The sequence below is a fragment of the Aquila chrysaetos genome, chromosome Z (assembly GCF_900496995.4).
Source record: "Aquila chrysaetos chrysaetos chromosome Z, bAquChr1.4, whole genome shotgun sequence".
NCBI classification, from domain to species: domain Eukaryota; kingdom Metazoa; phylum Chordata; class Aves; order Accipitriformes; family Accipitridae; genus Aquila; species Aquila chrysaetos.
This window is the reverse complement of record NC_044030.1, coordinates 83,659,774-83,672,273: the sequence shown is the minus strand read 5'-3', so window position 1 is coordinate 83,672,273 and position 12,500 is coordinate 83,659,774. Positions and strand designations below refer to the sequence as shown.

Sequence of the window (12,500 nt, the reverse complement as noted above, 5' to 3'; positions counted from 1 at the left end):
TCTGGTGCTCCTGCTGCTACAAACTCAGCAGCTTGTGCATAAACACCCTATCTAATGCCCCAAATAATATTAGCTACCAGATTTCTTTAGGCAATTCCGTCCTATGGCATTTCAGGTGACCATGATATCATACTGCTAAATAAATGGCATTAACAGATGAATATCGCACGGCTGAGCAGTCGAGCTGCAGCTTGCTAGCGGAGGGATTTAGCTGGGATGGGGTTTCTGTGGTCGGAGGTGGGAGAGAGGTTGCACGAGAGCACCCAGGGGTGCTGGGGCTGGATAAAAAGATCCTGGGCGATGTGTTGGGCTAGCGTTGCACCCTGGCTCCTTGGGGTAGAGACGGCAGTGGGGCCAGCCTAGATGGGCTATACTGGGGGGTAGGAGGGCTGCAGCCCCATGCCCTTCTTCCCCCAGGAGCAGTGTCAGGAGTGCCTGTAGCACCACAGCCCTTCACCAAAATAAACCCCTTGGTTCTCGGTGGAAAGGGCCTGACTATAGCCCACGGTAGAACATTAATCTTTCCTCTTAGCTGTTGAAAGCTATGGCTGAGTTGATTAGCAACAGACAAGCTGCTTGACTGTCACACCTCTGCTAAATTAACGCAGGGGGGTCATATCAGTTAGTGCCACCCCGCTGCTTCCCAGAGGTGGAATCCTGGCAACGTCTCCAAACGCCTTCTTGGGACAGCTTTGTGTGTGTCTGTGTTGGATGAGAGATGTCAGGGCGAGCTGGATTGTCTCTAACGGAGCGGACACCCAGCTATAAAGAAAAGGAAGGTGCTGTAACCACACAGGACATTTGCGCTTGTGTGTTGCAACGGGAAGAGGAAAGACGGCGGAAAATAGTTACTGCTCTTGCTACTGAATTTTTGTTAGCTGTTCTGCTCTTGGCATCTTGCAGTTCGTGCCTCTGCAGCTGCTAATTTTGCTTCTAGGAAAGCTCCCCTCGCTGTGCCTGTGCTGCAGCAAGCCTGCGTTGCTAGATGGAGTCACAGCTTTTACCAGCCATACATTAGCATTTTGCATGTTCCCAGTGCTAGGAGAAGCATTCAGAAAAAAAATATCCAGGCAACATCTTGATCTCTGTTTTGCAGATGAACTCAGAGCCATGTATTGAGATTAAAAAAAGCCAAGTGGGTATTTTTTAAAAGATGATGTTACTGTTTTAAATAATGCATGATTAAGGGCTTACAGAACAGGGAACAACATCCACCCATGCTTAAAATGAAGAGTACTTGACTTCAGCCAGATCTCTGCCTGGCTGCAATGAGAGCCTTTTCCTGCATGCTTCTAGCAGCTGAATCCTCGCTGTCTTTTTGAGATGTAGCATCCCTTGCTATTTAAATTTGCACATCCACCATGTAATTCTGTAAGATGTGCTGATGTATGAAGCACAGAAGGACCCCTGAGCAGAATGAAGAGCTACTCTCTCTGCTGCAGCTGAGTGTTGAATTGCTTAGAGAGGGGGAGAGCGCTGGCAAAAATTCAGCATGGCTCAGGATTGATCCTGTTTGCTTCCTGAAAACGAAGGAACTAAAATTGTCCTGCACGCAGAGCTGAGTGGGGCAGGTATGCGGACTGCTTTGAGTGCACAGTTTCAGAGTTGGGAACATACGAAAAAAATTAAGGGGAAGACCTGGTGAGCATACACTAGGCATGATCCTCTGGTCCATGAAGCAGGGATGTGCTGTGACCTAAGCCAAAGACCACTAACGCTCTTGGAGTAGCTTTGCCTATGGAAACACACCTGCAAGGAGCACAGAGAAGAGGCATGCCAGCACACGCCATGCACCCCAGCCTTGCTTATATTTCAGGGGACAATGTAAAACCCTTGCAGCACAGTGCCCCGTGATTGCCATCAGCCCAAAATGATGACCCAATGCATTGCCCATCTCTGGGGGCTCAGGAATCAGCTCCGCCACGGGGGTCTCCGTGCTGACACTCTGACAGCGATGTTGTGTGTGTCTAGAGCCCTTGGGATCGCTTGGTGTTCTGAGCAGGTTATCAAATGATGTCATTATAAACCTTAGATTTGAAATACAGCGATGTTGAGAGACGTCTCAAGGTGTTGGATGTGGCAAATAATTTTACCAACATTTTTCTTGCTGACCGGACGTATTTCTGCAGAAGCTGTACAAGGTGCCCTTCCTGCCCTGTTTTTGGTCACTGCTGCTGATTGCTCTTCATGGACTTCTTCTCTACATGTCCTCCTTGGTGCTCTGCTTGTGTCCAGGCATCCTTCTGGTCTGTACTTCAGAGGCATAAAACCTGAGCCTACAAGGGTAATCTAAGTTCAGCCGCTGATGCTTGTCCTTTTGTGGATCTTTTTATCCCGTTGGGTTCTTCTGGCCCCTGAAAAGTAAAGTGGAAAATTAATCACTGACATCGGAATAAATATTCCAGAGGAGGTGCAAGGAGCAAAACTTCTTGAAAAATGTGGTCTGTGATTAAAGATCCCCATGTACAATGGAGCACTTTTAGTTAGAGCAGCTTAGTGGCCAAATGGGAGCTGTAGATTGCACCATCTCCTTCCTTGGCTAATGCAAATGAAATCCTTTGGTGTTGGCATATCTCTAGCAGGTTGTTAGAACTCTATGAACTGAAGTAAAAGAGTTAAAGAGAAACATTAAGGCATTTTATCCCTTGTCTGAGCCTGGCTCTGTCCTCCTCTTTCTTGTTATTTAGTATTTATTGCACTTTTATCATTATTATTTTATTTGTAGTGGCATGTTTTGTGATGGGGTGCCAAGAATGTCAGCTTGATTTTTAGCCTTTTCAGAGCAGATTCATTAAACCGTGACAGGTGATTTTCCCTTCTGTTTAGGCTCTGCCCTTCTACTCCTCACCCTGGGAGCTGAGTGCATCTCTGTAATTCAGGGGATGATCCAACAACTGCTTCTCATATGCTTGCTCTCACATCCTCTGCCTCAGCGGGAGCATGTGCAGCAAAGTGTCTGCTGTCTTTTAGAATAATTTTTAATACACACTGATTATGGTGGAGGAGGCAGGTGACCTGCTCTGGGAGTGGTAACCCAGGGTTTGTGACGGTCTGTAACTCCTGAGGGAATTCATTTCTGGTCTTGGCTAGGAAGCCCAGACAAGCTTCTCCCCTAACTTTGCACCTGCCAAAGGGAAAAAGTTGCTCACCGTGCATCATGGTGCAAAAAGTTGTATTTTTGCAAGGGAGGTATGTGTGAGGTCGCCTGTGCATTTGTCCTTTTTGCAGAAGCAGCATGCCCAGGACTCAAATAAAGAGGTGGTGTAGCACAGAGCTTTCGGGATCAGCTAGCCAGGGCTCGGTAATACAGAGTATAACACATACTTTGTTGAGGGCACACATGATGTCATGTACTGTTCAGTAGTAGATTTTGCGTTAATCTTCATCAGTTTTGTTTTGTGTCTTGGCGTCTGTCTCCAGCACTGGTTCGGCACTAGACATCTGTCATGGCTGAGTTTGCTTGGAGGACCAAGGTACTCAGGTAGACTTCGGTGGTAGATTTTGAAAGTTGCTCATGTTTGCCCCAAATATAGCCACACTGAAGCCCGTGGGAGTTTTCCCATTGGTTTCAGAAGAAGCTGAGCTCACCCTTGCTGTCCTTCAGAGCCAAGTTACTCCCACCCTGATCCCTCTGAAAAACTTGCTTCTCAAACTCGCTGACCTGACGGGTGTGAAACGTTCATGGTGTGGCTCACCCATGAGATTTCTGCGTTGCTTGGTGCCACACGTGATGTGGTTTCGCAGTGTCACGGCTCCTGGGCTTTACTCTTCTTTCTCCATTAAATGGAAAGGAGTGGATTTTTTAATTTCTTTTTTAAACTGCGCAGATTAGCAAGGTGGTCACCTTCAAATTTTTGTGCTCGTGCAGTGTGACTGACCTTTCCTCAAAATATTTGTTGTCACCAGCCAGGCTTAATATAGGCTAAGCTGCAAAAATAGCTCTAGGGTAGCATTTGGACCAGAGGGGTCAGGTCTGAGCTTGGGCAATTGGTTGGCTCCGTAACTCAGGGATGTTTTGGAAGAGCAAGGCTGGTGTGTAGGTCCAAGTTCATTTAATGGCCATGTATCAACATCAAAATTTGCACCTTCTTCTTGTCTATTTCAACTTCCAGTGTCAAGGCCAGGAACTGAATGATCTGTCCCTCTTGCCCTGGGCAGTGAATACCCAGTGTCAGAGCTCTGCCTATGGATTTTATTCCTCTTATGGAGGAGAGGGTCAATGTACCAGGAGCCATGGTTCAGACACGCTTTCAAGATAGCATCAGCACAGCCCAAATTGGTTTGTACTACTGTGTTTTGTATCAAACCATTGAGTTATTAATGTGTTGGGATTTCTGCCTCTCTCCTTGCAGTCAACAAATACGTGGTCCGAGTTTTTACTGGAGAAGTTAGCGGCAGTGGTACAGACGCGGATGTCTTCATTAATATCTTCGGTGAGAAAGGAGACACAGGTATTCAAATGCAAATCGTTTCCCAAAATATTTCTTCCTGCTCTGCAGGCCTGCGATCTGAACAACACGCAGCAGCAATCTGGCGAATGCAGAATAATTTGGCTGAGTGAAATGCACAACAAATGGTGGTGTTAGCTCTGGGGTTTCTCACATCCACAGCTTCTGGAAGCTGCGTTTGCAGAGCAGCAGTCGTGGCTGGGCTGTGAACGTGACTGAAGTTACCTACCACCAAAAAACTCAAACCCTGGGAAAATGCAGCAGAAAGCACCAGCATAAACCAGTGCAATAAGTGCTAGTCTGCTGAGGGATCCAACACCAATGTGTATTTACAGTGCATGCAGCAAAAGCTGCATGTCCCATCCTTCTGTGTCCCTGGATGGATAATATTGTCCTTTCAGTGTGGCAGAGGTTGTGGCTGAGCCTGTTTGGCCATTTCGAAAGATAATCTAACCAAGATTTATATTAGCTGGCTGTAAATTAATGGTGGTAGCTTTTCTTTTTTTTAAAATGTAGATTGTACTACAACAGTGGTCTAGGAACTTGAATTTAATTTTTAAAAAATATTTTTAACTGAATAATAATAAAAGATGTGCCCAGACCAAACTCCCTGGGTCACGCCATGGAGAAGAGCGGGTGGAAATTCCTGGAGACCCAGAGAGCAAACATCCTCTCTTCTGCGCCGCGCCTCTCCTGTCAAATTCAAGAAATAATGATATGAAGTCTGCCAAGTGTCCTTGAACAGATTATGAAATCTAGTGGATAGGTCTCATCCTTGATTAATTCTCCAGACTTTTAGAAGGGGATTCATCTGATCTCACTGGAGACATCTGAAAGCAGGAGTCTAAATCTAGGCTGGTTGTCCAGGCACTCTGTCCTATCTACGCAGAGAAATAACACCCCTAGAAAATCATTCATCCCCTTCTAAGGTAAGGGGGATGAATTGCCCTCCCACACCTTTCCCTGCGCTGGTGCCTTGGGTGGGTTCAATCCCACTCGCAGCATCGCTCGCATAGGAACGGCGTTGGCTGCAACTGGGGTCAGCGCTTTAATACTTTTCATAAAGGCAAGCTCCTGTGAGATAAGGAAAAGCCAATAGCCCTGGCTGGGTCCTAATTTGAAAAGAAATCCTTCCTGTGTGACGCAGCAAAGAATCCTGTGTCCTCAAATGTCAAAATCTGCAGCTTGTGACCGAAGCCTTTTTTGAAACACTTTGGAGATTTTTAAAGATATTAAAAATAAAAGGGAAATGTGGTGGTACGAAAAAAAGATGCAAGAGCCATCTGGATATATATTTCTGAAACCTCTGAGAGCTGTAAGTAACTGTGACATTAGAGTGAAAATCCTGCTCTCTTGTGTGCTCAAGAAAAGGTACCTTTTTTATTAGAATATAAAGTCCTCTGCCTTTACCTTGAATCCTGGTTGCAGAGAGCTGCTACCTGGAGAATATTTGATTCAGTCAGTGGTGACATTCCTAAATATTTCTTCACTTACAAAAACACGTGTGTGCCAGTAACCCTTTCCTCCTTGGTTTTTCTTTCTTTTTTTTCTCAGGTGTGAGGAAACTGGACAATGACAAAGACAACTTTGAAAAGGGAGCGGAGGACAAGTTCACGCTCGATGCTCCGAATTTGGGAAGGTTAAGGAAAATTAATATAGGGCATAATAACAAGGGTGGCTCTGCTGGCTGGTTCCTCGCAAAGGTTAGTTACTCCCGAGTCATTTATCGTAAGCCTGTTGGGGGATCAGAATGTCTCACTTACCCTCTCGGTGGTCTGATTTCAAGAAATGCAAGGATGTTTGCTGGCGATACAGGTTCCTGGTTACTGAGAGAGGCACAAATCAAGTTTTCACCTTGCCAGAAGTATCCTCTCCAGCACTTTTTTTTTCTGCAGAGCAAAGAGGGGCTGATGAAGCGCTGGCAGCAGCCTGGTGCACGCCAGTGTGGTGCATCTAAATCAGGTGCAGCGGATTCAAATTGGGTGGGTAGAAAATGAGGGACGCTCTGGGTTGGGTAAATTGTAGAGTATCGTCTCATGTGACTTTATGGCAGTGAGAAAATCCAGTTGTTAAGACTTGAATTTGCCTGCTCTGATTAATATTTCTCCTGTCTCAGTCACTGCAGTTTCTTTGACGGATGAGGGGGGAAATTCTCCAAGCCGGAGCCTTCAAGCCCCCTCTCACTCTGTTGACTTAACTCATTACCAAGATGGTAAAGATACGAGAGTCTAAAAACTATCTGTTGAGTCTGTTCACACTGGAAATTTGCAAAGACTTATAGCTTGGCCAAATTTTAGTGATTTATCATTGGCACAGCAAAAGACATATACCTGCCACAAAGATCCCTTTCTACCACCTTCCTCCTCATTTTAATCTCCTGCTCTAAGGTGTGAAGGTATTGCAGCTTTTAGTGAAATGGTTGAAGGAACACTTTAAAAGGAGAAATCTATGACTCTTTCCTCTAATCTCATTTTCTTTCCCCTGCTGGTGTAGTTTAACACAGCTGGCTTTAATCCACCGAAGATCTGACCCCAAATTTGTAAATCCTAGATAACAGAGTGGTTTGATGTATTAAAAATGCAAATACTAGCACATGCTTTTCCACCATCACCACATGCTGCACTGAAAGTTATTACGTTCATTGTCCATGAAAAATGCAGAAGATGAAAAACAGAGCTGTTGAGCTCCCTGTAATATATAGGAGGAAAAAACCAACAGAAAAGGAACCTCATTCTCACATTACAGATGAAGTCTGCATGACATGGTTTTTGATGTTGGTTAGGTTGCTTAAGTCCCAAAGCCTGAAGTAGTGACCTCTAATCCTATGTTCTGTCACAAGAACCACCAAGGTGTTTGTGATTAAGTAAAAGGCAACTTTTGCCTTGCAAGTACAACTGGAAGCTTGGAGGACCAAGCTAAAACAGCCTAGTTATCGCCTACTGGTGGTAAATGTTTTTCTGTAATTTGCTCCAAGACTTGGGGACTCTTGCGCTGTCACTCCTGCTAAGCATCTTTAGAAGTTCTTGTCATGTTTCTTGTGTTTTCAGCATGGCTTATACTCAGAGCTTGTTTTCCACCTCTAAATATATGAATAAACATATTAACAGGAACCCAGAGAGGATCAGCTGGTAGAGGGGAATCTAAGTGTTGCTATTTCTCCTGAACCTCATATATTTTAGTCTGGAGCACTCCGGCACGGCACTGCTCTCTCATGCTGACGATCCCAGCCCTAGCAGACACTGCTGTCTGTGTCTATGGAGGTACAATGAGAATTGGTAATGCTACGGGCAACAGCACAGTGTGGGATGAGTGACAGGAGGGGAAGCTCTGGTTCCCAGAGAATGGGAATTCACAAATCTATCAGAAAGGACAGATTTCAGATTTTCCCTGTTTGCTGGGAAAGCAGAGAAAAGTGGCAAAGACTTTCTATCCCTAATAGTTTGTTTTTTTTTTTCTTCTGAGACATAAGCCATGTAGGTGAGTAGAGATTTTGATTTCTTCTTTTCTGGATGAAAATCTTCAGTACTCTTCACTGCTTCTTTAAAATACTGCAGTAACTCTATGGCAAGCTTCAGGAACCCAGAAGAAGATATTGGTAAGAAATGCCTCAGCAGGAGGTACAAGAAACTTCAAGTGGCTTAATCTAGTATTAAAGGCGAAGATCATTCCCAGGCTTGTTTCAGTAAAATATGTATCTAGCTAGGTCCAAGAGCCGAATCCTTCCAAATTAGAAACTATTCCTACCACAGGGTTTCATGGCTGTCTTTGCAATTGTTCCATCCTGGAGTAACTGAGTGGGATAACAGGATATTACTAGGTCACACAAGCTGATCTGGTGGTCTTGATTTGTCCTGAAATTCCTTGGTATTCTTTTATAACAAGTCTCTAAAACCGAGAGAGAAAGCAGACAGCCTGTTCCCAAAGCAGAACAAAGAGCTGCCATTCAGCTGATGGAGAAGAGTAGCCAGCAAAGGGGCTCTGGAGAGAAGGAAGACAGGCCAGCCAGCTGGTCTTGCTAGCAGAGACATCTGGTCTCGTACACTGCGAGAGATGCAGATTGAGTTCACTGGATAAAAAAAGAAAAGAAAAAAGCCTGGTGGTTTACTCGCCAATTGTCTGAAATTCTACCAGTACTAATGAGGGAGTGGGGAGGGATCTGCTTGAGTATGGAATATATTAAATCAGGTGAGAGTGTGTGCATTAAGCTTCTGCTCTTCTGTCACCCCCTCGTGTAAGACCTTTGCTTTTTCCACATTATTTTGCAAAGTGCCGTTTCTTTTTTTTAGGTGATCATTGAAGACATTGGCAATAAATGCGTGTACCAATTCCCGGTTGGACGTTGGTTTGCTTTAGATGAAGATGATGGAAAAATCCAGAGGGACATTCTTGTTGGGGGCACCGAAGCCACAGGTAAAGTCATGGGCTGAATCCACGGTGGGAAATGCAATGATACAAAGGCCTAATTAATGCTACTAGCCATGTTTTCTTTAGAAGATTGAATGCCTTACGCTTAGGGATACCTGCAGTGGACCATCTGCTGGTGACAGGCTGTTTTGTGCCAGGGTCCCTGAACTACCATCGCGTTTCCCACCTCCATATCTCACTAGTGAAGCTGCGCAGGACCTACGTGCTGATTTATCACCTGGTGCACCTAGATAAGGGGCTGACGGGCAGAGGATGAGAGATCCGGCTTGTACTTTGGCAAGTCGCTCAGCAGCTTTCAGAAGGTGGATTGCTATTTCCACAGTCACCGATGTGCCATGTAGTAGTGCATATTGTACTTCACGTTCTTGGCTGGGGAACTCTGCATCCTTTTACAAAAGAAGAAAGGCAGTGCTGAGCCCTAAAACTGGTTTTTTTTTTTTTATTATCCAACATGGTTAGAGCAGAGACAACCAAAAGTTATGTCTCTGTTAAAAGAAACCTGGATGTAAAGTCAATAAAAGAACTTACCACAAGGCAGAAGATTATTTGGATAGTGTTCTGCCTGTATTTATTCATTAGTGTAAAGGTAGACGCTTTGACTGTGCACATAACAGCTGTTCTTTACTTCATTGCATGGTCTTCAACATCTGCAGTCCTCGTATTCCTTCCTGCATGTGCACGAGGAAAGTGGTCTGGGTGCAGAGTTCTGACTGCAGGATGCATGTTGGGAAAAATTAGGGGGAGATGGGAAAGAAATCTGAAAAAAATGCAATTCATTTACTAAAAGCTTCCCTTATTTTTTACCATTCATGACTGTGCATTTTTTCCTGCCCTCACGAGTTTTGTTGAAGATATATGTACAGTAAAACATGCTTCAATACAATTTTTAACATTAAACTTCAAAGAGAGGATTATTTAGAAGAGAGCGAGTTCTGATATTTCTACTTCGTCCAAAGTCCCTATTGAAATTTCTGGGTGATTTAAGCAAAGGAAGATTTTAGCTTGGGCCCCAACTGTTTTATGCATGTTCCCTAAAACCCTGTTGTAGTTACAGAGGTGTCTCTTTATTTGATGCCATGACACAGGTCTAAGATATGCCTGTCAATGAACCTTCTGGGAAGTAAGGCTTGCAGGAAGAAGTGTTATCTTTCTTAGACCAACAGTTAACGCTAGAAAAAAATAAGCAAACTTTTATGCATATAAACTTCTTTTCAGAAATATTTTTCTTTCTTCCAGCTAGGCTAATACCTCTCCCAAGAGCCTTTTTTTGCTGAGATCTTTAGGCTCTCACAGTGACAACGAAGGTCCTGCTGGCTTCAGCAGCATTACAGACTGCTGACCCCAAGTTTCCAGAGTTTTGTGATGCTGCAGATCTTGCCACCACTGTTTCAAGCAACACTTCTCCATCCTCTCAGCATCCTCTGACATGTTTGGTGCTTGGTACCTCTCAAAATCAAGAGACTTAGTTGCCAATTCAATTTTTTTGCCTTTTTTTACCTAATCATCACCACACAGTGATAAAAAAACCATACTTTTTTCCATTGGGCCACACAACAGGGCGTTTGTTGCCACAAACCTGTTTCTCTTGGACAGTCTGAAGGTAGCTGTGCATTTCTCAGAGGTATGTGTAGGACAAAAACAAATGAAGCATTGCACTGTGTGTAAGTCGAAAGCTAAAAAGACCAGTGGGAAACCAGTAGAGCCCAGTGTAAATCCAATCAAAATTATTACTCTCAGCCTTTTTTCCTCCCTTCTTTTCTTCCTAACCGAATTCCTGATTCCTTCAGGTATTGTGTACAACGTTGCTGTAGTGACAGGAGATATCAGAGGAGCTGGCACAAACTCCAAGATCCACGTAATCCTCCATGGCTCCAAAGGCTTAAAGAACAGTGGGAAGATTTTCTTGGAAGGAGGTGAATTTGAGCGTGCCAGGACAGATCTCTTCAACGTGGAGATAGCTGCTCTTCTCAGCCCTCTCAGCAGAGTCACCATTGGGCATGATAATTGCGGCGTCAGTTCTGGCTGGTTTTGCGAGAAGGTGAGACTAAGTTGTTTGTCTGTAAGGCAGCTGTCAGACTGTTTCCTATTCATAACCTGACCCCAACAAACAAATACTGTTAAAAAAAAAAAAAAATTAAAAAATCTGCTTTTATTTGGATGACAATATCCTCGGTTTAAAAAGTCAATATTATACATAATGCATGGTAGTAGCTGATTGCCTCAAAGGCACATTAGATGCATAAGTCAATCACTCGCTAATTGGGTTGATTGCCCCTTTGCAGTCACAAAGATAAAGATTATTGTTTGCTCAGCGCCAAAAGCACCTTCAGATGTTCGCCCAAGGGGCCAGACAGAAATGCGGTCTTGGATTGTGCTGAGCATTTCAAAGTTATCATCTATACTCAGACTTTCCTGAAGTTTTTAGATGGTGCTTTGGAGTTCAGAAAAAGAAGTAGCTGACCACAGCTGTTACTGGGAGGTAGTGGAGCAATATGTGATGTGAGATAGTGTACAAAATCAGCAGGAACTAATGGGAAGGAGCTGCCTACCCTGAAGCTGGGAGGAAATGCAGTTTTCCTGGAAAGCAAAATCAGCTTAGAATGTGTTTGAAGGCTTTTTGTACCTTGTGTTTCCTGCAAAACCCTACTGTGAACTGGCGAGGTGCAGGGCACATGCCGCACACTTACACAACGCTGACTCCTGCAGCCACGCTGCCTGTTCCCGTTCTGTTCCCCTCATGGTGTTTTACCTCTTCTTGGTTGACCCATTTTGATGTACTCCTGGAAAAGTGGGAATTACAGGACAGATGGGTCCTAGCTATACTCCAAATTGGGAATCGCGTAACCAGTCCAGTTCGTGTTGGTCCAGAAAACCCGATTTTGAGAGCAGGACCAAGATCTCCAGCTCTGTCTTTGCTTCAGTTACTTAAGTTTTTGTGGGCTGCTGGTAACAGAATATTCAAATTTACCTTCCCAGTCTTTTTTCCTAGGTGGTTGTTTACTGCCCATTCACTGGTATTGAGCAAACCTTCCCGTGTGGGAAATGGCTGGATGAAGATGAAGGAGATGGTCTCATAGAGCGGGAACTCTACGAAATGGTGTCTCTGCGCCAGAGAAGACTGAAAAGTAGGTATAAGTGCCCGGGAGCCTCCTGTGACCGCGACGCACAACAGCACCCTGAGTGTCACCCACGCAAGATGACGTGGGTAGACCCATGGTCAAGTAGAGGCTCAAGTGAATTGAGTCCTCCATGAGTTTTAGCTTTGAACACCCTGGTTTGGGGAGTTTAAAATGAAACTTTTAAAATATTTTGAAGAATTGCACTCATTTTCTTAAGGGAAGAAATTGGACCTGGCAACCTTCCTAGGTTCACTGCGCTTAGGGCTGCCTCAACCACCATCTCACATTTGCAGACAAGCCAGGCTACGTTTCTTATCGCTACAGGAGCAAAGCTTTCCTGTTCCAGATGGAAACAAAACCTAAATGTAATAAAAAGACAAACCTGGGGGAAAACAGGAAGAAAAAACAAACTCTTCCCACTAACTTCAACTTTTCTACACTTGGCCTTAGAGAAAAAAACAGCTCTTAGTCCTGTCCAGCCGCCAAACGTGCCTCCCGAGGCACACGA

The 12,500-nt window shown here is 44.5% G+C and overlaps 1 protein-coding gene across 3 annotated transcripts in view; it reads left to right on the top strand.

Annotated features, from left to right (window-relative positions):
• The window catches only part of LOXHD1 (lipoxygenase homology PLAT domains 1), a 142,487-nt gene that overhangs the window by 35,133 nt on the left and 94,854 nt on the right, over positions 1-12,500 (top strand). For all 3 annotated transcript variants that reach the window (XM_030005443.1, XM_030005442.2, XM_030005444.1), the window contains 5 exons: positions 4,353-4,451; positions 6,003-6,151; positions 8,735-8,858; positions 10,661-10,911; positions 11,863-11,998. In XM_030005443.1, the coding sequence (XP_029861303.1) occupies positions 4,353-4,451; positions 6,003-6,151; positions 8,735-8,858; positions 10,661-10,911; positions 11,863-11,998 (759 nt within the window). The remainder of the gene's footprint in view (positions 1-4,352; positions 4,452-6,002; positions 6,152-8,734; positions 8,859-10,660; positions 10,912-11,862; positions 11,999-12,500) is intronic.